General features: G+C 50.7%; 11 protein-coding genes across 11 annotated transcripts; 3 read left to right on the top strand and 8 right to left on the bottom strand.

Annotated features, from left to right (window-relative positions):
- Positions 1-289: 289 nt before the first annotated feature.
- N7506_007093 (C2H2-type zinc finger protein) lies at positions 290-1851 on the bottom strand (the record flags this gene model as incomplete). Its single annotated transcript, XM_056956386.1, has 4 exons — positions 290-619; positions 673-846; positions 900-953; positions 1018-1851. 4 exons carry the CDS (start codon positions 1849-1851, stop codon positions 290-292), a joined length of 1392 nt encoding a protein of 463 aa, XP_056810720.1.
- Positions 1852-3859: 2008 nt separating this feature from the next.
- Positions 3860-6176, bottom strand: rcoA (uncharacterized protein; the record flags this gene model as incomplete). The annotated part of the gene is made up of 7 exons (XM_056956385.1): positions 3860-3939; positions 3989-4121; positions 4171-4641; positions 4757-5295; positions 5363-5703; positions 5770-5851; positions 6056-6176. The coding sequence occupies 7 exons, from the start codon at positions 6174-6176 to the stop codon at positions 3860-3862; spliced, it is 1767 nt and encodes a 588-aa protein (XP_056810719.1).
- Positions 6177-7292: 1116 nt separating this feature from the next.
- N7506_007091 (sterol desaturase family protein) lies at positions 7293-8396 on the top strand (the record flags this gene model as incomplete). The annotated part of the gene is made up of 2 exons (XM_056956384.1): positions 7293-7561; positions 7613-8396. The coding sequence occupies 2 exons, from the start codon at positions 7293-7295 to the stop codon at positions 8394-8396; spliced, it is 1053 nt and encodes a 350-aa protein (XP_056810718.1).
- A 412-nt stretch (positions 8397-8808) lies between these two features.
- Positions 8809-9889, bottom strand: N7506_007090 (N5-glutamine methyltransferase family protein; the record flags this gene model as incomplete). Its single annotated transcript, XM_056956383.1, has 2 exons — positions 8809-9556; positions 9591-9889. 2 exons carry the CDS (start codon positions 9887-9889, stop codon positions 8809-8811), a joined length of 1047 nt encoding a protein of 348 aa, XP_056810717.1.
- Positions 9890-10388: 499 nt separating this feature from the next.
- Positions 10389-11928, bottom strand: N7506_007089 (pepsin-like aspartic protease; the record flags this gene model as incomplete). The annotated part of the gene is made up of 3 exons (XM_056956382.1): positions 10389-11326; positions 11383-11701; positions 11752-11928. The coding sequence occupies 3 exons, from the start codon at positions 11926-11928 to the stop codon at positions 10389-10391; spliced, it is 1434 nt and encodes a 477-aa protein (XP_056810716.1).
- An 805-nt stretch (positions 11929-12733) lies between these two features.
- Positions 12734-14096, bottom strand: N7506_007088 (tryptophan--tRNA ligase MSW1; the record flags this gene model as incomplete). Its single annotated transcript, XM_056956381.1, has 5 exons — positions 12734-13182; positions 13234-13352; positions 13400-13515; positions 13568-13648; positions 13707-14096. 5 exons carry the CDS (start codon positions 14094-14096, stop codon positions 12734-12736), a joined length of 1155 nt encoding a protein of 384 aa, XP_056810715.1.
- A 442-nt stretch (positions 14097-14538) lies between these two features.
- N7506_007087 (mitochondrial 37S ribosomal protein uS10m) lies at positions 14539-15217 on the bottom strand (the record flags this gene model as incomplete). Its single annotated transcript, XM_056956380.1, has 2 exons — positions 14539-14669; positions 14731-15217. The coding sequence occupies 2 exons, from the start codon at positions 15215-15217 to the stop codon at positions 14539-14541; spliced, it is 618 nt and encodes a 205-aa protein (XP_056810714.1).
- Positions 15218-16128: 911 nt separating this feature from the next.
- Positions 16129-17384, top strand: N7506_007086 (purine-nucleoside phosphorylase; the record flags this gene model as incomplete). Its single annotated transcript, XM_056956379.1, has 7 exons — positions 16129-16324; positions 16382-16460; positions 16509-16588; positions 16638-16675; positions 16756-16958; positions 17011-17290; positions 17340-17384. The coding sequence occupies 7 exons, from the start codon at positions 16129-16131 to the stop codon at positions 17382-17384; spliced, it is 921 nt and encodes a 306-aa protein (XP_056810713.1).
- Positions 17385-17481: 97 nt separating this feature from the next.
- Positions 17482-18355, bottom strand: N7506_007085 (Fcf2 domain-containing protein; the record flags this gene model as incomplete). Its single annotated transcript, XM_056956378.1, has 2 exons — positions 17482-17856; positions 18071-18355. 2 exons carry the CDS (start codon positions 18353-18355, stop codon positions 17482-17484), a joined length of 660 nt encoding a protein of 219 aa, XP_056810712.1.
- Positions 18356-18892: 537 nt separating this feature from the next.
- On the top strand, positions 18893-19945 carry hapE (CCAAT-binding factor complex subunit HapE; the record flags this gene model as incomplete). Its single annotated transcript, XM_056956377.1, has 4 exons — positions 18893-18980; positions 19108-19121; positions 19201-19257; positions 19310-19945. 4 exons carry the CDS (start codon positions 18893-18895, stop codon positions 19943-19945), a joined length of 795 nt encoding a protein of 264 aa, XP_056810711.1.
- A 401-nt stretch (positions 19946-20346) lies between these two features.
- Positions 20347-23164, bottom strand: N7506_007083 (Rab GTPase-binding exocyst subunit SEC15; the record flags this gene model as incomplete). Its single annotated transcript, XM_056956376.1, has 9 exons — positions 20347-20425; positions 20485-20735; positions 20803-21252; positions 21308-21443; positions 21506-21615; positions 21667-21768; positions 21826-21957; positions 22073-23065; positions 23120-23164. The coding sequence occupies 9 exons, from the start codon at positions 23162-23164 to the stop codon at positions 20347-20349; spliced, it is 2298 nt and encodes a 765-aa protein (XP_056810710.1).
- Positions 23165-24005: the final 841 nt, after the last annotated feature.

Below are 24005 nucleotides of genomic sequence, written 5' to 3'. Positions count from 1 at the left end.
TATTTGATGATCCACTGATCTACAGGACATACTTCAAAGTGTTCGATGATTGCTCACATATGCAAGGGGCAGAGATGTATTGCGATATTATAATTATATAAACCATATCAATATCAATATCGAAACATATTTCCGAAATGTCACAAATCTGAGCTATACATGTCAACTTGAATCATGCGAACCCGTTCCTTGTAAGACCCAACACTCCCAACTTCAATGTTCTGTCGAGAAAGCAAATACAACCATAGGGGGATATCAAAATACAAAAACCAAAAAAATAAAACCCAACTCAATGACCATGTTGTGGTCGAGCGTAATAACTCTCTTCGCCGTCACTGGAGTTGTAGACCGAAACAGAGAAGTCGTAACTTGCCCTTCGCATCTTCGTACTCTCCTCGGACTCGACAGACACACGCTCCATGGAGTCCCGTGGCCTGTTAGTCGAGATACGACGGTCTTTCCCTCGTCCTTTAATGCCTTTATTACTGTTCTTGTATAGATCCGCAAAGTACTCCCACAAAGCACGGTCTGTCGAACTGGCCGGTCCGTCTTCACCGATTTGCGAGAATCGCTGTGTGAGGTTGCGGAGTGTGGAGGCGTGGAACTTGTTTTGGTGAGACTGCACAGATTAGTCTGGATGTAGAAAAACAGATGAAACAGGGCTTGCCTTACCTTCAGGTTGCCTAATTGGGTAAATGTCTTTCCACATTCATCCAGGAGGCAACTGAATTTCCGCCCCTCGTCATGCGTCAACATGTGGGCGCGGACATTCCCACGCTGGGCAAATTTCTTATGGCAGCGCTCGCACTCGAACGGCTTCTCGCCTGTGTGTCGTCGTTTATGAGTCTGAGTCATGTTAGTTTCTTTGCGGGGAGGTCGCATGACGCGGCTGTGCTGACCTTGAGGTTGCCTTGCTGCGAGAAACGTTGCCCGCATGAGGGTACATCGCACACCTGCATCCAAGATGTCAGCTTGCTGATCTCGTGCTGCATTCTAACCAATCACATCTCTACTTACGAATGGCTTTTCACCGGAATGCGCCCGTTTGTGAATGTCCAGGTGTGTCTTCTGGGCAAAAGTCTTGCCACAATCATCTCGCTCGCATACGTATTTGCGCTTCTTGCATGAGCGAGATACTGAGCCATCGGTGGCGGCAAAGTACCGCGGGGGTGTGGACGGATAGGGAACTGCGTAGTGTGCTACTGCTGCCGGAGCCAGGTGTTGTTGTAGAGGTGGTAGAGGCTGCTGCGGCGTCAAGGCATGCTGTGATGGAAGAGACTGTGGTGTCATAGAATGATGTGGTGGTAGAGCATGCTGTGGTGTGAGGGGATGCTGTGATGGTAAAGGATGCTGTGCTGAAAGGGGTTGCTCTGGTAGCGATTTCTGTGGGGTTGGCGATGCGGCATGTTTAGCCTGGATGGCCTTCATCAGAACGTCCACGTTGGTAGAGAAGACAATATCAGCGGTTGTCCCTTTCTTCTCAGGTCCGTCCGGTGAGGTGCGACTGCCACTCGGCTGTACAGGCCCCGGGTCAGGAGTTTTTGCTGGCCGACTGATGGCATTCTTTGCTGGGCGAATCTCTGGCAGTGCCTGCGTCGACTGCTCCGTGGTGAGTCGTAGTGGATGCGGCTGGATGTGCTGGTTGGGGACGAAGTATTGATATGGGTTCGAGTGCGCGTGCCCGGGGCTTACAGAATGGGCATAGCTGTACGGATGACTCGAGGCCTGGTAGGGCACTGAGTACGGCGCCGGATAGAAGGGGAAGCTCTGGTTGAGTGTCGAGTCCAGGCGCCTGTGTGCATAAGCGGCATGGCCGGAGAACTCGTAGGACACGGGGTCTGCGGTCTCCATGATGTATACCCAAAATATAGATATTTGGGTTTTGGCTGTTCAAGAAGAAGCAATAGATAGGGATAGACAAACAGACCGGCCAAAGCGCAATCTATAGATCTGGGTATATATACTGAAGAAATAGCAAATATATGCAGGTCATGCCGTGAAGAGGAATATAAATGATTGACAACTAGCGGTGATCATCCGCCTCGACCGTGGCGCCCGATCTAGATATACCAATGCAGAGGCGGGGCGACAGTCAGCTAGACGAGAGAGGATTGATCTGTATGACGTTTGATATTGACCAAATAGAAAAAATCGAGCGAGCAAAAAATAGAAAAAGAAAAAAAAGGGGGAGGGGAAACATTCGGGGACAAGTTCGAGGCCATATGCAGCGTCCGTACGGCGTCCTGTCGAGACAAGTACTTACCATTCGACGATCTCCGGGGATATCCCTGAATGCTCCACTGTGAGAAATGAGCCAAGTGATGGGAAGAAATCAAATCACGAACTGGAGTTCATACAGGTTGCATTGCGTCCTGCATGAGTGGACGCATCAACTCCTGTACCACGAGGAATTCTAGTTCACAAGGAACTAGTGGTAATGTATTCCTGTCCGGTGAAAGGTGAAATGGGATTGTCAGTCACACAATACTCGCTGCCGCGACTGGCGATAGGTCCGCTCTCGTGTCTGGTTTTTTTGCTCTCTTCCAGCCGTGTGTTCCCCGTTGCTTGTCCCCCCTTGAGATCTGACGAGAACTGACATCTGTCAGACCCTCTTTTCCATCGTGCCAAAAAAATAAAAAAGCAAATCCACGAGAAGAGGGCAAAAAAAGAAATGAGACGCTGTCTCTCTCTGCCTCGAGGACGGGCCGGCCCTTCAAATCGCGGAATTTCAAAGTGGACCGTGATCGACCTGCAGTCGACATGTAGATTATTCAGTCGATCTCGGAGTCAGAATCTGATTGCTCAATGGTCTGGTAATATACCAGTACCATGCGCCATCCCGATAGTCGCCAATAGTGTCCGATCTCAGCCCATCGAATATCCCAGTTAGCCGCCCAAGGCCCTGGGAATTGCCTGGCCTCGTGACCAGGTTCTTCTCCACCTGGGTAAAATGGGCTAAAATGGGCTAAATGGTGAGATTCAGACGTCGGTGATTCGTCTGCCCGTCTCCACTGTGAGTGATTCGTCCGTTCCTTTGGGAAGTTGGCCCCCTGGGCACGGGCTTTGCCTTGGGTGTTTCTTATTTTGAGCTGGCCGGATCGTCTCTTTGCCCCCTAAAAGCCCACACACTAGGCTTATCTCAGGGCGATCATACCCAGAAAGGGGCTTAGCTCCATACTGGGAACGATCCGAGAAGTGACAGCCGTGAGGCGCTGACACGAGTGGCAACCCTGCACGTCCTGCGTCGAGTATGAGAATGGTTCCTGCAGGGATGCGACTAGATGCAACTAGTAAACTGTTTCCTGATTGAGCAGGCATCGGTTGGCCATCGGCCAAGATCTGGTTGGCGTTCTGCCAGAGAGGGTGAGATTCAGCCTTGAAGACCGTACGGAGTACTCCGTAAGCACCGACTGCGTCACGATACCAAGACACCGAAAAAGACCAGATACCACCGAAGAGTGCAGAGTACTCCGTACTCCGTACAGATTCCAGAGATTGGATCAAATCCTGATCGAGGCTCTGTGGTGATTCAGACGGACAAGGGGAGTGGGAGAAGTTAGCTTCCAGAATGGCCCCGAGAGGTGTGACCCTCCTACGAACTACTCCGTACACATTCCACCGCATCTACTTTATACTCGACCCTTTGAATTTTGCTTTTTTCCCTTTTGTTCGAACGCACACCATAGTGTTGAATTGATAGATATAGCATAATCCCAACGACAGTAAGCAAGAAATTTGGAACAAAAAAAGCAAAACACACATTGCGCCAACTCGGTATCAAACCTAACGTCCCTGGTATTGCGAGTATCTAATCTAGTCAGCTTATGATCAGAATCAGGATGGGTTGGGGAAATATCACTCACCTCCAAATACGGGCACGCATGTCGCCACTGCCGGTAGCGAACAGGTTGCCAGTAGGGCTGGGTGCAACCGAGATGACTGTAATGGTTAGAGTGGGAGAAGGCGAGTAGAGAGACAATAGACTTACCAGAGTTCTTGTGGCCTTGAAGCATCATCTGGGCGTTTCCAGTCACTGGATCCCAGAACTGCACACCGCGGTCCTTGGAACCACTCATCACCCAAGCACCGTCGGGAGTCAGGCACACACTGAGAACAAAGTCCTGTCCATATGTTAGTGACCGCTATATACTTCTCGGGAGATCGACAAACCTTGTGGCCTTCGAAAGTACGGATGCACTTGCCACCCTTGACGGCGCTGTGAGGGTGCATGCCCCGGGGAACAGTGAGCTCCCAGAGCTTGATCGTCTTGTCCAGACTGCCACTGACCAGGTCGCGGCCGTTGGGGGCAAAGGCGACCGAGTACACACTGTCCTTGTGGCCATCTGGGTTCTCCAGACGCTCCACCAGGTAACCAGTGGTGGTGTCCCACACGCGGACGCTCTTGTCCAAAGAACCGGCAGCCACGTAGCGGCCATCGGGGGACATGGCTACAGTAGTAACACCATCCTCGATGCTGAGGGTGTAGACAAGCTTGCCATCGAGAATATCCCACAGACGAACAGTCTTGTCTCCACTGCCAGAGGCGATGAAGCGACCATTACCAGCAAAGTCCAGAGAGTAGATGTCCTGCTCATGTCCACTGAAGATGTGCTTGATGGTGCGCGCGTTGATATCCCAAACCTAGTAGTTTCATTAAGTCAGCTCTTCTTTTCTTTTCCTCTATTTCTTTCTTTCTTTTTTCGTCCGATTTGTTGGACACTTCAATGCCGGTGGTGCATTTCATCTTAAAACTTACTCGAATCTGCTTGTCCTCAGCACCGGTCGCAAGGTACTTGCCGTCGGGACTGAAGCAAACACTGCGAATGTAGAGATCGCCATCCTTGTCAACGTTCTCGTCTTGGAGGGTGGCCACATTGGCGCCAGAGTTCACGTCGAAAATCTGAGCGGAGCGGTTGCAGCCCGTGGCCAAGTACTTTCCGTCACGGCTGAAACGCACGCAGCAAACGACGCTGTCGTGGTTCAAGTGGTGCACCAAATCCACATCAAGGACACGCTGCACCTCGGGATTGAACACGGCGTACCAATCGGGACCCTCGCGCTTTTGCGACGGAGGGAGGTCATCGGGGTTCCAGTTGGCGAGCATGTTTCCCGGGCGCTCTGCGGTGCGACCGCCGAGAGGAGGGTTGGGAGGAGTGGGACGGGGAATCTGAGGCGACGCACGAGGGTCAGGGTAGGCGAGCTGTGTTTGCTGGGGGGTCGCCGGGCCTGGGGGGATACGGCCGCGGCCCTTGCCGGGGCCCGGAGAAGCGGTGGGGGGAGGAGGGGGGCCATAGCCTAAGGGAATCAAAAAACCACACGCGTCAGCGACTGGATCACAATGGTCAAAGCCACAACGACATACCGTTCACAGCAGCGCCGCCCTGGTATCCAAATGAGCTCTGCGGAGGTTGCGGCGCACCGGGCTGGGCGACCGAGGCAGGCTGTTGAAGGGCATGCTGGGGAGGCTGCTGATCCTGGGGAAGGGGAGGGGCAAGACCGGGGCCGCTACCTGGTGGATTGGTCATAATACCTCCGAACAGATTACTGGGACCGTGGCCCAGTGCAGGCGGGGGAGCCTGAGCACTAGCAGAATGACCGGCGGCGGCAGCAGCGGCAGCGGCAGGTCCGCCGATGTGGGATGGAATGGTCTGGACGCCGCGCGATTCCAATTCATGTCGCAGCATTCGGATTTCGGCCTCGTAACTGGATGTGACAAGATGCGACGGTCAGAGACTGGGTAGGATATCGGACCATTAGGTTGGGACGAACTCTTGCTTGATTTTGATCTGAGCCTGCTCCAGCTGATAGACCTTCTGACGGATCATCTCCATCTCCTGGAGCTGTCCGGTCACTGCATGATCTGTCAGTTAGATAACATTTCAGCGAATGTCGGAAACCCATAAAACTGGCCGCCATCGGGTGGTAGGCAGCCAGCTCGCATAAATCAAGTGATTGGAATGGGGAGGGGGCGGATGGGATTCTCTCCCAGCGCAGACCGAGGCCCGCGCCGAGGAGGAAATCACACCGGTATAGGGATAGAAGTTGGATCACATACACTGATGCTCGAATTCACCGGTGTTGCGCGACTGGCTCTCAAACTCCTGGCGCAGTTGATCCAGCAACTCCGTCAGACGGGAGTTCGGAGCGGGCACCATCCCGCGATGAGTGTTGTACATGGCGCTGGGGGTTCTGAGGGGGTCTTCCGCTTGAGCGATGTCAGGGAGCTGAGCTGTTTTCGCAGTGCAGTCGTCGCGAGAGCTCAATGATCTGAATTGACCACTGAGGCTTCAATGCTTGGTGGGTCACACCACGCAGCTAGCCACAGCGATGGTGTTGATGAAGTGGAAGAAAAGGGTGGAGGTAGCGAGTTAGAGGGGTGAAGAGGCTGGCAGATGACACTTTAAAGCGGAGCGGGAAGGTTTGAGGACGGCGGCTGTGGTTGACGCGAGAAGCGAGGGTCATGGGCGGTTAGCGCCTGGCACACTTTACGGATCTTCTCCAATTCTCTTCTGTCGCTCCGTCTGTCTTTCTCTCTAGGCCGTCGACTGGTATTTAGGGGACTCCTAAGTACAATTTCGAACAAAGAACTGGCTACAAACTACAAAGCATAGAACAAAGACTCAATTCCCCCGTTTGCAGAAATGCATCAGGATCTATCCCAATCGATATTTTACATGACGGTAATCTTCACTACGCAATGGGTGGAGGGTACCGAGGGAATACTTGGATCTACAGCCGAAAGTGCGGGCAGTGGAGGTACCTCTGAGTACGGGTAGTCCAGAGTGGAACTGCCGCCGCCCCGTGCAGTACCGCGTCGGTACCAACTCCAGCACTTTTCGGTAACTACGGTGTGAGCAAGTGGGTGCCTGTTTAATCAGGCTCATATTCAGGCATCTAATACACTCGCCACAAAGCCTCAATGATCAGGCACCAAGGCACCCACAATGTGGCGAACCAGGGGTCCATTTCTTGTTTCGTTGCTTTTCTGCTTTTGCTTTTTCTTTTTTGAATATCGTCGACTTTGGGAAGAGACAACGTGCAATTGCCTGATTATACTGTATATAGCCAATCAAGGACTACAATATAAGCAATCCAATCTGAAAACACCATAGAGAATCCAATTGTATAGAGCGCATCAGACCATGCTATCAAACCCCTGGGCTTATTAAGAGGGCAACGGCTGTGGTGGTTCCGCGCTGGTGTGACTACCGGGGCAATTTAATGTTATTCGCCGCTCTCCTTTTTCTACCCTCTGCAAGTCTCCCCCCCTTCTCTTCCCCAACTTCGTGACAATGGATATCATTCTCGAGCTGTGGGACACCTTCATTGGTGACCGTCTGTATTCAGCGGTTCTACCGGCGTCACTCTCCTCCTCGGTTTCACTTCCGGCCTTCGCCAATGCCGCCAACAGCACAATGGCCCTCTTCGGGTCTCCAGAGCCGTTCGTCTATGAGCAGGCGACCCAAATGCTCTATCTGGAGCCTTCCAAGTATGCCTACTTGAGTGCCTGGCCGCGCAACAATGTCTACCGTCAATTCACCAGTTTCTTCCTGATCACTTGGTATGCGCTCATTTCTTCGTGACGCGATTCCTCTCAACTGACATGATCTAGGCTGTTTGGCCTTTTGGTCTACTTTGTCGTCGCATCGCTTTCCTACGTCTTCATCTGGGACAAGACCACCTACCAACACCCGAAGTTCCTGCGCAATCAGATTAGAATGGAGATCAGACAGGCTATGGAAGCCATGCCCCCAATGGCCCTCCTCACAGCGCCCTTCTTCGTTTTGGAAGTCCGCGGATTCGCAAAACTCTACGACACCACCGCGGAAGAGCCTTTCCCCTTCTACAGCCTCATCCAATTCCCCTTCTTCATCTGCTTCACCGATTTCTTCATCTACTGGATCCACCGTGGTCTGCACCACCCCCGCGTCTACAAGACCTTGCACAAGCCTCACCACAAGTGGATCATGCCCAGTCCCTACGCTTCGCACGCTTTCCACCCACTTGACGGCTGGTCCCAGAGTGTGCCTTACCACGTCTTCCCCTTCATCTTCCCGCTGCAGAAGATGGCCTACGTCTTCCTCTTTGGCTTCATCAACCTCTGGACCGTCTTCATTCACGATGGTGAATATGTCGCCAACAGTCCCATTGTGAACGGCGCCGCCTGCCACACTATGCACCACCTGTACTTCAACTTCAACTACGGCCAATTCACCACTCTCTGGGACCGTCTGGGTGGTAGCTACCGCAAGCCCAACGAGGAACTCTTCCGTCGCGAGACCAAGATGGGCGATAAGGAGTGGAAGCGCCAGGCGAAGGAGATGGAGAGTATTCTTAAGGATGTTGAGGGTGAGGACGACCGCAGCTACTCCGCCGATAAGAAGAAGGTCCTCTGAGCATTATGTTCATTTTACGTTCACGACTTCGCTTCTGCGAGTATTTATGGTTCGCAGCTACCTCTTGACGACACACGGCGGGCGACCGTCCATTTTTTTAAAGCCTTGGTTGAAGATTTCTTTTCTCCCTAAATGGTTCCTTTTTTCATCAAGCTAATACCAGTGCATAAGAGCACATTTTGTGCATCACTTATCTGTTTTAATACTCAAAATTGGCCTCCGTGTGGATGGTCTCAATGTACATAATACTTTTTTCATGGCGGACAGACTGCACTCGATTAAATTTTTGAATGCCCTTCTATGTATTTTATTGGAATCTGGACCTTCTTCCTGGCTGGCCGAAGCCAGGATTCAAACCATCAACCTGATATTCCTCCGTACATCGCTATACAAGTAGAAAGCAAGACCATAATTAAAGCCTCTGTATAATAACACATCGTGACCCATCTGTTTCATGGAACCCATACTCGGCCAAATCCTGTTCACGACTCGGCCAGATCTCTGCATTAAATTGATTTTGGTTCGAAGCAAGTCGCTCATGGAGAGCAATCACTCGTTGAGCTTGTGCCAAATCTCCACACTCTAGCACGACGAGCCGGGTCTGCAACTCGTCTGCCAATGTGAGAATGCGGCGGTAGAAGATATCCTCCGGTGCGCAGTCTTCAGAAACGGCTGGAGGTACCAGTGCGAGCTCCGGCTCAAAGAGCCGCACACTGCGGGCCGTGGTCCCGTTGCGAAACTCCGCTCGGGATATATACGGCGGGTTGGAGATGAGTAGGTCACATTGAGAATGTTCCGACGGTTGGTAGTCTGATCCGAGAGACCGTAGTAGTGATCTGATTGACGCTACTGACTCGCTGCCATCGCCAAGGACATCGGCGCGATGAAAATTAATGTCTGTTGCCGCCTGGGGCGTCAATTGGCCCAATTGTCGATTGTGCTCCAGGTTCTTCTGGGCCAAGCTCAATGCCACAGGGCTGATGTCCACCCCTGTGATCAATAAACTCTGGACATGCGGAGCGAGTAGCGCGTGCAGAAGAAGTGAGATGCAACCTGTTCCTGTGCAAAGGTCGAGGATACGCAATGGCCTTGCGGAGTTGGTTCTATTCAATTTTCGAACCAATTGGGCTGATTTGTATGTATAAGATTCCGTCTCCGGTCTCGAAGATGTTAGTACTCTTCTTATTCTAGTACCGGATGGGATGATCGGACCTTGGGATTAAAACGCCTTTACGGCAGAGAATTTCCAATTCTCCGAACGGTTGATTCCCCAGGATATATTGCAGGGGGTACCCTTTGGACCGTAGTCGACACATAGTCCGGAGTCGACTCCATCCTGCCGATGGCAGCAATTGACTATCGCGAACGGCTTCGCGTAGCCAGCGGAGCTCATTACGAGCAGAATCAATTGTGCGACATTCCTTTAGGAGTAAAGGTAACAAAACATTCTCTCGATGCGCTTTCCAGATCGCGGAGAAACGAATTCTGGGCATTCTGGGGGATTGGGAGGTCCAGAGGGAGGTCAAGTCCAACGCCAAGAGATGCCTCCCGTCGAGATTGCTATACAAGCCTCATATCACTTTCCTCGCATCTTAATTGCCTTGGTTTGAATCCATCCCGTTATGATTATTGCCAGGACTTAATTGTTGTTAGGGGCGTATCTTTCATGGATTTACTTATCATATTTTGAATCCACTCAAGTTCACTGTTTAACACTCTCCGGCTTGTCCCCATACATTCTAGAGCGCTGCCTACAGATCATATGTATAGTTGAAGACATGGTATTTGTTTCACGAAATATCTTGAATGCTGTCTGTCTATTTCATAACACGTTAATAGAAAACCAAAGAAGAACAAAAGAAAGCCCCATCAAATGATGACTCTCGGTATATAGGTATAGTCTTGCCCAGACTCCAAAGCAAAAAAACACCACACGCAAAATGCTAACACATAAACAAGAATAATGTGCATTGCAAAAAATGACAGCATCTCTCACAGGGCCCAGAGGGCTCCGGCTCCAGCAAGGCCAAGAGCCAGGTGCCGGGGCATGGCGGTCGCCTTGGGCATACCCATGTTGCCAGTCGCAGAGATGGAACTATAAACGCCGGATCCTCCGATGCCTCCGATGCGAGCAGCGGTCCCGCCCACGGGGGCTGTCGTCACAGGGTTGGAGACAGCGGTGGCGCCGGGCACAGAGTCAGTGCCCGTGCCAATTTCGGAGACATCGTTCTCAGTGGAGTTGAAATTGGTGTTGGCGAGGGAGATCTCATTGTTGGCGAGATCATAGACAACGTAGGCGCTGCGGAGGAAGGTATCACCCAGGACGGAGGTACTGCTTCCTGCGGGCACGATTCCAAAGACGCAGGCTCTCTTGCCATTGCGGAAGTAGAGATCGCCGACATCGATGATCAATTCGTTGAGGCCGACGTTGATGGTGGGTGATGAGAATGTGTAACTGATGTTGACATCTTTGGATGCCAAGCTGCATTCAACGTAGCCAATGCCACTTTGAGATTCGTAGGTGACGTCGAGATCATTGTAAATATCGTTGACAATGGCGTCTGGGAGGTAAGTCAGGGAGCTTCCCGAGTCAAGGAGAACTCCCGCGGGGATGGCACTCGATGAGTAGGAGTGAGTGCCGGAGGAGTTGCTAACGGCAATTTCCGTGAGGGCGATGATAAACTCCGCATACTGGTTGCGGACCTTTTGAATTGGCACAGTTTGCAGGGTGCCATGATATTTCTTGGTGTTGACTCCGCCGAAGAGAATCGATCCAGTGTTGGCATCCAGGTCGTTGAGCCAAAGACTGTAAGCATTTGATTGAATCAATCCTTTGTTGACCATAGCCTTGGGCAGATTGGCATATGCCGAGTCGCCATTGGTGCCGACCTGGACTTCATTTGCGGTATATCCTATCCCAAGCACACCCTCTGAACGTCGTGTTAGCCCTCCAAACAAGTCAATCCGATACATCAAGGTCACTCACCGGCAGATGCAGATGTAAACCCAATTCCAAACTGGAAGTCCTTAATGGATGTACCCCCAATGGTGAGGGTATCGGTGACGTAGTCACCTGCAGCCCCGGTCCCATCGGCGTAGGTGATGTTGAAGTCGGAGTTCACGTAGGAGTATGAGGAGGAAGAGGTTGCGTCGTAAGTTCCCGAGGTACTACACCCATTTTGTTTGTTCTCGCAGAAGGTGGAATTGGGCGTGTTGGTCCATAGATCACTACTTCCCGTGTCGATCACGAGGCGGAAGTTTTGCTCGGGAGTGCCCAAGGTGATGTTCGCAAGATACAGAGTTTCCTAGGAATGTATGAGCACATGGTATGGGAGCAATGACTTCCACCTCTTACCTCGTTATCCAGGGTTTGGCTGATTGTCGACCGCTTTCTCCGGGCTTGGTCTCTGGCGACAGGATCGGCAACGTCTTTTCGCTGGATGTCCATCTGCACCACCGCCGGGTTCTCTCGTTGGTGAAGAGTGATACCCCAAACAGGCACCGCAGCCAATAGGAACCACGCATTCCTCATTGCGCCGATCATCCCGGGTTCGGTTCGGGAGGAGATCGATTTCTTTTGAGATGATTTTCGATTCGTTTGGCTATGAATAAATGAGGTATTGGCAGTAGCTATAAGATGCAGAGAGGGAGGAAGATGTAGGGTGCGGAGAGAGGAGAGATAGGAGAGACAGATGAGAGAGGGAAAAAAATCAAGAGGCTCTATTGCCAACTAACTAATGAAATAGTGAAAACGGGTAAGGCGGGCATATTGTCGTCAGCACCTACGAGTAGTGGAGCTCAATACTTCGCTGCCATCCGTCATGTCCCGGAGATGTTCGCATTTCAGGGAATTTACCAAATTTACCAAATTTACAATACAGAAATGAGATCGAGTGGTTTACGTTGGTTGCAAGTAGTCTAACATGGTCTCAATTGGTTCTGAATGGGTTCAAAGTGGTTGTGTGTAGTGGCTGGCATACGTATGCGTCGTACGTAGGAAGATGACGCTCTCCACTTGGGCTTGCCAAGCCACTAGGCACTTCTGATATGCTTATATTCTTCGACTATCATGTTCATGACAGTCTAGCGTGGACTGGATACTCCTCATTTGATCTCAAGATGAGAACTATCATAGTATTAGGCTTGAATAGTATATAGTATCTATGTCGTATCGGTCACAGATGTAACACACGTATTTTCAGGGTGTATTTGCAGTATTTGTGGTATTTGCTGTACGGAGGCAGCCATATTCTTCGGACATAAAAGGTGACATAATAGTACATTACATAATAGTACAAATACACCTGGGCATAAAGTACATAAAAGGTACAAGTGGCTTACAAACCCATCGCCTGCCGAATCTGCCGCATCGTCACTTGACTGTTGGCGCGGGCGGCCTCAGCCCCCTCCTCAGCCACACTCTCCAAGTAGCCAGTCTGGTCGGCCATCAGACCATTGTACCGTTCTCGGATCTCCGAGAGGTGGAACACAAGCCGCTCCGCCACATGCTCTTTCAATGCCCGGAGACTGGCGCTGTGGTATTCCCGGGCAATCTCCTCGCACGAGATTCCCTCCAGGTGGCCAAGGATCTCTATCAGATTAGACACGCCGGGTCGGCGTGCAGGGTCGTAGGTGACCCCCGCTTCCGAATCGGTGAGGGCAACCTTGACCTTCTTGCGAATCTCAGCGGGAGTGTCGGTGAGGATGATGCGGGATTTCTCGTCCGCGTGTGATTTAGACATCTTGGCTGTCGGTTCTTTGAGGGACATGACGCGCTTGGCCGGAGCTAGATGTGGTTAGTCATAGCTATAACAACTGAAAGACGGGCAGTTCTTACAAATCAATGCCTCGGGGATAGGGAAAATGGGACCGTAAAGGTGGTTGAAGCTGTTGGCAGTGTATCGAGAGAACTCTAGGTGCTGCCGCTGGTCCTCTCCAACGGGAACATGGGTGGCCCTGACGCTCATTAGTCCAGAACGATGAGTTGGGGATGGGCAACCAACCGATGGATCAGAATATCGGCAGCTTGAAGTACTGGGTAAGAGAAGAGGCCGAGACGTAACTGTGCTCGTGCGGTCGAATCATCCAACGTAGCATCGTCGGGCAGCTGGAGTTTGCTCTAGGATGGGTGAGCTTCATATCCTGCCCATGGACTGTGGGTGGCCACTCACCTTCCATTGAGTCATTCGTGACAGATATCCCATAGAAGCCACAGTACTGAGAATCCACATCAACTCAGTATGTGCCGGTACCTGGATTGTCGGTCAATGTTCAACCGTTCGTCTCAGATGATCAACCGATAGAACATACGCTGGATTGATAGAAGATTGTACAACGCTTGGGGTCCAATCCCACTGCAAGCAAGGTTGCAAAGGCTTCCCTTCTCCATTTTCTCAATTGGGCAGCTTCTTGCGGCACCGTCAAGGCATGGAGATCAACGATAGAAAACAAAAGTTTGGTGCCTTCTTTGGCCTCTTCTTGCAGCTTTACCCAGGGCTGCAGGGCACCGAGGTAGTTTCCCAGGTGTGGCACACCAGTAGGCTGGATCCCAGAAAAGATGATGGGCTCCTGTGCTGGTTGGTGATTTGAGCTATTCCATCTCCTTGAGAGCGCCGGGAAAGCGGTGGCTCGACGATGCAGGCAATTGGCGCCTAATGACCGTATTAAGGCATGCCGAGGATGAAACACACTGGGATGCATCTCGAATAGGGCCTCAATGCGGAAGCTGAGGAAATGGTCAGTTGTATTTACATCGTGCTGCCACATTTGATTTCCATCACGTGTGGCTGTGGTTTATATCACGTGATCAATATGAGGCACCTGGGCACGACAGCTCGGGGCGAACTTGAATATCCTTAACATGCGGAGATATTGATCGGTATATGTGTACGGATGAGTTGCGCTGCTGGCTCTATGTCTGAGTTTGGCAAGTTGTGAAATAGCAACTATTTGCAATTGGGAAAAACACCGGGCCGCGGAAAACCCTTGGGACATGAGAATATGCAAACTCCCAAATGGGCTGAAATGATAGTGAAACAGTAAAATACATAAGGCCGAAAGGCTTTTTGATATAATGAGGGCAGCGCATGCAGCAAAGACACCAACGTCCAGATGTTCACGGGTATACAAATCCAGCAGGCCACTATGACCGCTCTGCGGTAGGCTCTGCGGTCTCGGGGAGGGACCGAGATCCTCTGCCGACAAAGTTCTCAAGGTCAGAGCGAAGGATGTCATTCACCTCGGAGGCAGACTTATCCATCTTCTGGCCAACATCTGTAGGAGGATGTTAGCATCTCAAGCATTAATTTCATCCAATACCATAGGGTAACCGTACCGAGACTATCGTGCTCCCAAACATTTGCCTTCATACCAACACCATAGAATGCGTGCTTGCGGAGGAAGGCAAGCCAGACTTGCACGGATTGGGGGTTTCCATCCTTAATCTGAATGAGTCGGCGGAGGGTGATTCGCTCGAAGTTCTCCTGGCTCTTCTTATTCACGAAGTTGCTTCGGGGGACAGTCCAACGCTCGGTGATACGAGGGAGAGGCACGGGTCCGGACACGGGGAGGTTGAGGTAGTAGGCGGCGCGAATGGCGAAGTCCGCAAAGAATTCCACGTTACGGACGCTGTAGGATCGCAATTGGAGGTTGCAAACTGGTAGACCGTATTCTGCCTTCCTCCGCAAAGGTCGGAGGTAAATCGCTTGCACACTTCGGGGGAGACGGTTGTTCTCTCCGAATGCCCCTAACCGTTCAGCCCTGGGGTTGTGAGCGGTGGTCTTGAATTCGGGGTCGCGCACCACATTCTCATCACTTACCATTCTTTGACTTCTGGTTCAGAGGGTTGTTCGGCTTCAATCGGTCTGTGTTCATTCAATCAGCCACACGCTCCAGGACCCGGGTAATTAGCGGTATCTTACGCCTCGGGAGCTGATTTCGGGGCCGCGGCCCGGGGAGTAGGAGCCGCAGAAGGGGTGGGAGCAGCTGGTGTCGAGGTCTGTGTGGGTTCTTGACTGGGTGTCTTGGTTTGATCCGGAGTCGGCTGGCTTGGAGTTGATAGAGCGCGGAATGGCACAGGCACCTTTGCGGGTGAGTTTAAGGCGAGGATCTCATGTCAATTATAGTAGCATACCTTGAGGTGCTTGCTCACTCCAAATAGGGAGCGCGATGTGTATGAGAACATTGTTGGTTGTGATTTGGACAAGGGCCTGGTGTTGTTGGCCGAATGGGTTTTTTTCGGGGAGCCGATGCCAAGGCGGTGAGGACCTGGCGATAGAGTCCTGCTTGGCTGAACTGGCTGAACTGTCCTGGTTTTCTTTTGGATTGGCTCAAATAGGAGAGGAACTTGTAGTAAAAACAGGCAGTGTAGGAAATTTGGAATGTGAGGTACTCCCGAATGTTCAGAAGTCGTATAAAGTCTTCTTGCAGCCACTACATATTTATACATCCAAGTCCGCTGGTAAGGTTGATGTTTCCTCTCAACTACATCTTCAGGTATACTATGTACGTTGTGTCCTAGTTGGACTGGTCGCTCATTGAAGCATCTCAAACTGGATCACAATGCCCTGGAGGAACATCGAAGGTGTACAAGGTCGTTGGCGTCCGAAAGAAGTGCATATATTGGATCAACCCCGCCAAGCCAGCCAATGAAACCAAATGACTCCGCACTTGAGAAAAGTTGTCTGCTACAGCTCTCTGCCTGTTCTTTCGATTTTGACATCTTCAATAAAATATGTCAAACCTGTCCGCGTTTGAGCGCGCCAACGAGGCGGTCGCTTACCTCCGCTCCAGCTTGCCAGCAGGCCTTCAAAAGCCTCAAGTCGCGATTGTATGCGGCTCCGGACTGGGAGGACTCGCTGATACTATTCATCCCGAGTCACGGACTGAATATGATTACACGGCGATCCCTCACTTCCCTCGCTCAACGGGTTGGTCGTCCCTCTTTCAATAGTGGAAGTCACCCAGCATACTCTAACAGTCTACAGTCGCTGGACATGCTGGAAAGTTGGTTTTTGGTCACCTCGGCCAGAAGATTCCTGCTGTCTTGATGGTTGGTCGTGCTCAGTGAGTACATGGGATGATCTTGCATTGCTCCAACTGACGTGGGCGTAGTTACTACGAAGGGCACTCGATTGATCAGGTAGCATTCCCTATTCGAGTGTTCAAGCAACTGGGCGTGGATACGGTCGTCTGTAAGTGCTACATGTGCGTGCTACAAGAGGGAGTATTAACGTGAAGTAGTGACCAATGCGGCCGGAGGTCTCAATTCTGGATATGAAGTAGGAGATCTTGTCCTACTGAATGATGCAAGAGAATCCCACCCTTTGGAGTTGAATGGTTAACTAACACTCATTCCCAGCATCTCTTCCTAGCTGGTCTGGCGGGAACTCATCCACTGAGAGGACCTAACGAGGATGATTTCGGTGTACGATTCCCACCCCTGTCGGATGCGTATGACCTAGAGCTTCGTCGACATGTGCATCAAACATGGAAGAAGATCTCATCACCAGAAAGTAAGAGAAGGTTGCACGAGGGTGTGTATGCCTATGTGGGAGGCCCGACGTGAGTCTCCCGATCTGAACATTGAACTCGGATGAGTTGTAACAAGGCACAGTTACGAGACAAGAGCCGAAAGCCGGATGCTTCAAATGCTCGGAGCCGATGTGGTGGGCATGTCCACGGTACCGGAGATTGTGACGGCCAGACACTGTGGTCTTCGCGTGCTTGCCTTCAGTTTGGTCACCAACAAGGCTGTGTTGGCTCCGGTGCCGAGGGGAGATGAGGCGGTGTTGCAGGGTAAGTCGGCAGACGAGTTGAATGCCGTCCTCGAAGAGGGCAAAGCGGGACACGAAGAGGTTCTCGAGGCCGGCCGAGCGGCTGCTCTTGACATGCAGGTAAGAGGATTTTACACATTGCTGCAAGTCGTGGAGCTGACAGTACCAGAATTTGGTTGCCCAAACCCTGTTGGATATCTTTGCTCAAGCCTGAGCCCGGGTTGAGACGATGGGACGGTGACCTCGGTCCAGGTGTGCGTGTGTAGGTTGCACCCGGAAGGAATCGCAAATTAGAAGTAAATACGAAATATTCACTTGTTGTTGCGACGTCTCTTGGCCTGCAGGTCCTTGTAGAAAGACTTCTTTCCACTGGTTTTGGCAGTCTGAATGTCCCGGTATTTCTTCTCGAAACGTTTGGTACCACGCTCCAGAGCCAGTGTCTCTTCGACAAAGTTCTTCTTGCGGTCCTTCTTGGTGATACGGTTGCTGAAGAATTCAGTGGGGCCTTGAATGATGGTTCCCACCTGAGAGTACTCAGGGGGGTTGGCCTTGCCGTTGTCCTTCTTGTAGTGTCGATGAGGATCAAGCACAGAACGCATGCGGATGAGCTGAAGATCTCTCTTGAGCTCTGCGGTCATTTCAGTCTTGGGGAGGTTGAACCATGCAGGTCCGGCATTGGGTTTTTCCTAACGGGTGTCGTACGTCAGTAATTGATCACACAGTGCACACCGAGAATAGAAGATTGTGAAGAAGATGCTCAGAGTAACTATGATTATAAATGGCTCTCACTAGTACAGCACAGCCCAGAACGGACTGCTGACGCCGTATCAAGCGCTTTGCGTTGGGAATGTTTTCCTCATAGCAGGGAGGGAAGGGAAGATAATAGACGGCATGACTTACTTTGTTTTCCTTCTTCCCAACGGCGTGAAGAGAGTTGGCCAACTTCTTCTGTGTGGGATCGGCAATCTTGGTGGCATTGACGGTAGCTGCATCGTCTCCCTGTTGGACGTATGCCTCTAATGAAGAGCCCGTTGAGAGTTTGGGAATCCGGATGGATGCAAGGTCGTCGACTGGAGCCACTGCATTAGGACCTCGCAGTCTGGTCTCTGCTTCAAGGAGCAGTTGTTGAATCTGATCATCAGTCAGATCCTGAGGACTGGCCTCGACAAATGTGGAGTCAGCCATGTTGGAAGAAGAAGGTTGCAGGTGCATGGAGGGAATTTATATTTTTTTTTTTTAGCTCAGCTGTGTTTGCTTCGGAGACAAACAGAAATTTCTGCTTAGTGTTGCTTGGGGTCATGTGACATTGTATTCAATACCGTATCTTGTATTGATACCAAGTATACGGAGTATACGGAGTACACTCTCCTTGATATCAAAGAGAAAAGGGGCTCAGGAACAGCTCGCCAGCTGAATATACAGGGTATTTCATTCTGTACAAGCACAATTGCACTAAAAATCTCCGGATTGCCGTCCCCAAAGGCAAAATTACCGTAAAAGAAAACATATCAATACCTGGTAAGAAGCGCGGGGAGAACCCGGAAACGTCAGATAGCTGAACACCCTTGGCGACCCAACGCGACCTACACTGAGCTCCTAACGTCGACGCATTATTTGTGATTATTGGCAGTTGACCAATCCTCTGAATCTCGAGTACCCACTACCGAGTATTCATCCCGATCGCGTGACTCTCCCGTACCAGATATATCAGACATCGCGAACATGGAGCCCGCTCCTCAAAGTGTTGGACAGCAAGGCAGGCAGCAACAGCCGCAGCCGGTATATGACATCAGGAATGGCGGTCATTACGGTAAATTGAATCCCAAATTGTTGAATGCGCGAGAGCTGTCTGGGGGGTTCTGACCCCCCAGAGAGCTTGGAGATGCCTGTGCTACGCGATTAATCTGGAGTAAGACTGACATGAACTATCCATGCAGGTGCTAGTGCAGCGGTACGTCTAGAGTCCACGCGAAGATTCTACCATCTAGCGATCGCGCAAAATACCTTGGATGTTGACTGACGTCGGACAGCTCTCTGCGCAAGGCTACGCGCCAGTCGCCGAGCTATACACGGGTACCTGGGCCAACGTAAGTTCGCGATCGAGTCCTTCTTGCACCAAAAGCTCACCCCCACCGATAGGTGAACCAAGGTCTCCAGGGGACTGCCCGTGATATCCTAACGACCTACTGGCAACATGTCATCAACCACCTCGAATCCGATAACCACGACTACAAGATCCACCAGCTGCCATTGGCTCGCATCAAGAAGGTGATGAAGGCCGACCCAGAGGTCAAGATGATTTCCGCCGAGGCGCCTATCTTGTTCGCAAAGGGTTGCGATATTTTCATCACTGAGCTCACTATGCGCGCCTGGATCCACGCCGAAGACAACAAGCGTCGCACGCTACAGCGCTCAGACATTGCCGCCGCTCTTTCCAAGTCCGATATGTTCGATTTCCTGATTGACATTGTTCCCCGTGAAGAGGCGACTTCGCACGCCAAACGGTCCAGCCAGGCCGGTGCTACCGCGCCAGGTCCCTCCACTGCCCCCATGCAAACTGCGCCCCACGGCGTGCAGCCACACCAGCACATGGGCCCTGCAGACTACGGCGCTCTGGGTCAACATGGCATGCCTCAAGAGCAGGAATATCGCCCGCAGCCTGCCATGTATCCCGGTGCGGTCCAATCAGACCCGACTGCGGCGTACGGTCAGCCCCAGTCTCAGATGTTCGAGGGGATGTATGCCTACCCACACCTTCCTCCCCAGCAGGTATGACCCCCAAGGCACCTTGTCTCCGGCGCACAGGCTAACAGGCCATATAGTGAACATGCCATGGGCAACTGGCTCCATCTTAATATTTCATGTGCGTTCACAGGCGAATTCCGGTCTTTAGTGTTTATGATTCTATCTTTGTTATTCATTTTTTCTACGTCCTCGCGTAAAGGACAACCGTTGATACCAATGATCTGGGTTTACTTGGGTTACTTGACAAAGTTATGCTCCGGGTGTGATCCCTCTAGAATCCATGTTTTACTACACGAACAAGAAACATAACGGTAAAAGAGAGGCTGCAAAAGTTTAGGGTATGGAATTATTGTAGCATTCGAGCCTATGGCTTCGGTGTCATCCAACAGTAGATGCTTGAAGAAATACACCCTGTCGGTGTATTTGAAGAGTTATCCGGTCTTCTTGAAGCGCGAAGAGAGTTGCGCAAATTTGTCGGTCTTGGTTGGAGCTTGAACAGTGCGGGTAAGCCTGATAAAACAGTCAGTCAGTATGCGAATGGGAAGAGGAAGAACAGATGAAACACGCACTTTTCAAGTAGGACCGGCCCTTGCATAGCATCCACACGTCCGTATTTCTTGTTCCTCGTAGAAATGTCGTAAAACTCGTCTGCACTGTCAGCCTGCATCAACTGCACCGTTTGCTGCAACTCGTCGAGATTCTCGCGCAGGATAGGTACATTCAAGCTGTCCACGAACTCTGCAAGATATTCAACATCCTTCGCCAGAGCAGATACTCCGTTGGTGTTGATTTTCTTCACATCCGGGGACAGCGGTTGCGCCTGAGGGTACAGTGAGCATGACTCCAAATGGATACATGAATGGTGTGATTATATGTCAAAAACTTACCAAAATCATGTTAGCAGCATGACTAAGGGCATCGAAGTAGATGAGCTCCTTGATTTCCGTCGGAAGTCCCAGTAATGTGGAGTTCATGATATTGGACAAGAACCGCGTCAAAGTTTGCATGTAGTTGCTGGGCTCTGTAGGAGGCGTGGGAGACATCCACTCGTACTCTGCTGTTTCAATGAGATCATCAATCTTGGAATTGACAACCTCGAAGATGCGTTTCTCAGCCGCCTTCTTATTGCTTCTGAATTTTTCGGTGGCTTTCAGAGCAATTGAAGTACCGGTGGAGTTCTGTGAACGAGCAGCTGCCAGTAAAAGCTCTAGCTCACGACAAGCCAGCTCGAAATGCTCCAAATTGATGAGAATCTGAACAATTTGTCCCAAATATTGCGAGGAAAGACGCTCCACTAATGTGTCACAGACCTTTTGTGAAAGAAGGTCGTCCAAGTCCTGGGTCGTTAGCAAATATGACTAGGATGGCTGGACCCGTTCAACGAAAACTTACATTTTTCAGGGTCTCATCAATCACATTCGTGTTTGCAAAACCATCGGTAGCGAAAAAGTAGAATTGATTCAAGAAATTCCGAATATCAATGCAGCATAGCGGATACATTCGAGAGAATGGTAAAATGCATGGGAAACTGGTGAATCGTCAATGAGGTTTGTACGATGAATAGCATGTTGACTGCCCGGTAAAACTTACACTTGTTCCTCCCGAGGCTTCTCGGGGTTATACCAGCTCACATTGAGCACCTTGTCATGCTCCTCTTGGGTCTGTATGGGCATTGGCATGTAATCATCCGTCGATACAATCTAGTAGAGTCAGCATCCTACGGAGAGACCATCAAGGTCGATTTGTCTCACCTCTTGGAAATCGTCACTGAACCGCTTCTTGAGAAGCTCCGCATACTTTTCGAATAGTTTCAACAAGAAGTCATCAAAGACTCGCACCGGGAAGCTCCATGTCTGCGGAACGTATGTTTAGCTGTTTGAACTCGTCGAGATGGATTTGGATTTACCAACATTCATAGTCTGCATGAAGAGCGCAATCAGATTCTTGATGTTGAGAATGCTTTCGGCGTTGTCGACTTCGGGAAGTGCCTTGGATATCAATACCACGGCTCCCTGACACATCGAGTCCCATAACTCATCAATCTGTGCGGAACAATTGGTTAGATTACTGATAAATACTATCGTGGGGTAAGGGGTTCAAGATGCTGGCCGGTTGGTATGATAAAGATGAGGCAATCAAAAAACCAAGGTGTCTTACATCAACAGACGATCTGAGATCGGGAGCGCGCTTCATTGTGGCACGCTCGACAATGGCAAAACCAGCCATCTCTTCCAGAAGATTGTGAAGGCTAGAGCCATCTTCATCAATCAAGGTGATTGAGGAAGGAAGCAATAGCTCTTTCTGTCTTCTTCGAGTGGTCGCATACTCGATTCTGAACTTGTCCATGTGTCCCAGTGACTGGTGGATATGCAAGCACTCAAACAGTGGGGTAAAATCGACTTGGAGATCCTCGTTATGAAGCAGGTCGTACTCTTCGTCTTCATCGGATACCAATTCGATTGCGGAATTTAGACTGAAATGCTCAAGATACGGCACGTTTTCCGCTCTTTGCTTTTGTCTGGTCTTGCGCTGATCTGTATGGAAAAGCGCGATCTCCCCGAGGTATTGAGACATTTCTCGAATTCGATACAGCCAGGTGTTCAGATCAGACATCACAGCTTCCGCAATTGCTCGCTGGGTGGCCGGGACCGACCGTTGGATCATGACTGCGATCTTGTACTGGGTTACCCCCTTCAGGTGGACATTTTGTAGCTCTTCCAACGCGCGCAACGCTGCATAGTGGTTTTTCTTTGCGAGCAGATCATGTACCTGGTTGGCCAATCGCAATACCTCCAAGCAATCCTGGATGGCGCGCGAGGTCTCATCTATGTTCTGTCGATGGCCGCGCGATTCCACCAGCGCCTTCTTCTGCTCGGCTAGGCGTTCGGTGCTGGTTTGAATGGATTGATTGAGGTCCAAGATTTCTGCGGTCAGACTCACGGTGCCCTCCCGAATACGAAGCAAGGAGTTGACCGACGAAACGAACTCCTGGTGATTTGTATTGCAGATGCCCTCTATCTCGGATTCTTTATCCCCCGCAAATCGCGACAGAGACTGGAGGAGCTGAGGGGTGCGGTTTCCGACACTGTAATCTCGTATTGAGGGTATGAGCTGGTCCAGGTAGTCGGTATCTGAGGGCGAGATAATAATCTGGGTTGGCCTGAATCAGTATACACCACGTGGGGGTTCAACAATGGATCTCACTTGGTTGAGAACATGCGGCTCATTGAGCGGAGCCATGGGAGGCATAAGCACTCGACTTCATAGCCAAGTGCAAATATCAGCAAGAAAGTCGTTTGGCGCGCAGAGGGGTCTGAACTCTGGAGACGTGTAAATCGGAACACCAGGACGTCATCCAAGGCGGTCAGAACGGTCTTGGCATCACAACTATAGCCCTAACTTCACGACCTCTGGTAAACGAACCACTGGTTTTCTGATTCTACAGCTATATTTAGTTAATGTGCTAGGTTGTGTAATATATATATATATATATATGTGTGTATGTGTGGAATATATGGCTTTATGTAGCATTATTCTTAGCTTTTGAAGTTGAAGATTGAAAGGTGTAACGGCTCCAAGCCCTGGAGGTTGGCTGTGATCCTATGTATTCTAAATTAGGACCAGTATCCAGCGATAATCGCCATTAGTGCTAGTAGAAGTTTGGTTAGTATTTGAGATTTACCTAGGTATCTAGTGTTCCAAGGCTTGTGTGTTGATAGGTAGGCTATTATACTGGAGGCATAATATATGGTTCAAGGTTGTGATAAATACCAGCCAGCCTGTATATTCCGAATTCAACACGCCAGTCGCATAAGATACCCTAGTGAACAGCGTCTTTAAAACCGGTGATCACTGTGTACTTTAAAACATTCCTGGAAAGATATAATGATCTAGAGTCAGTGGTCAAAATCATTCGTAAATGGTGTGTACAGTCGCGGCGATTGCAACAATTGGAGAACTTGCCGGCGTAGAAGCAAAGTGAGAAGAAAATGTGAGGGTAGAAGGGCGATGGGGAGAGATATCTTGAGCTGGTCTTTGGGGGAAAGGGTCTGTGACTTGACTGTATAAATGCTCATTTCGAGCTCTTCTT

This window comes from Penicillium brevicompactum, assembly GCF_028827555.1.
Source record: "Penicillium brevicompactum strain IBT 35665 chromosome Unknown utg000005l_segment0_segment0, whole genome shotgun sequence".
Lineage (NCBI taxonomy): Eukaryota > Fungi > Ascomycota > Eurotiomycetes > Eurotiales > Aspergillaceae > Penicillium > Penicillium brevicompactum.
This window is presented reverse-complemented; position numbering and strand designations above follow the sequence as displayed.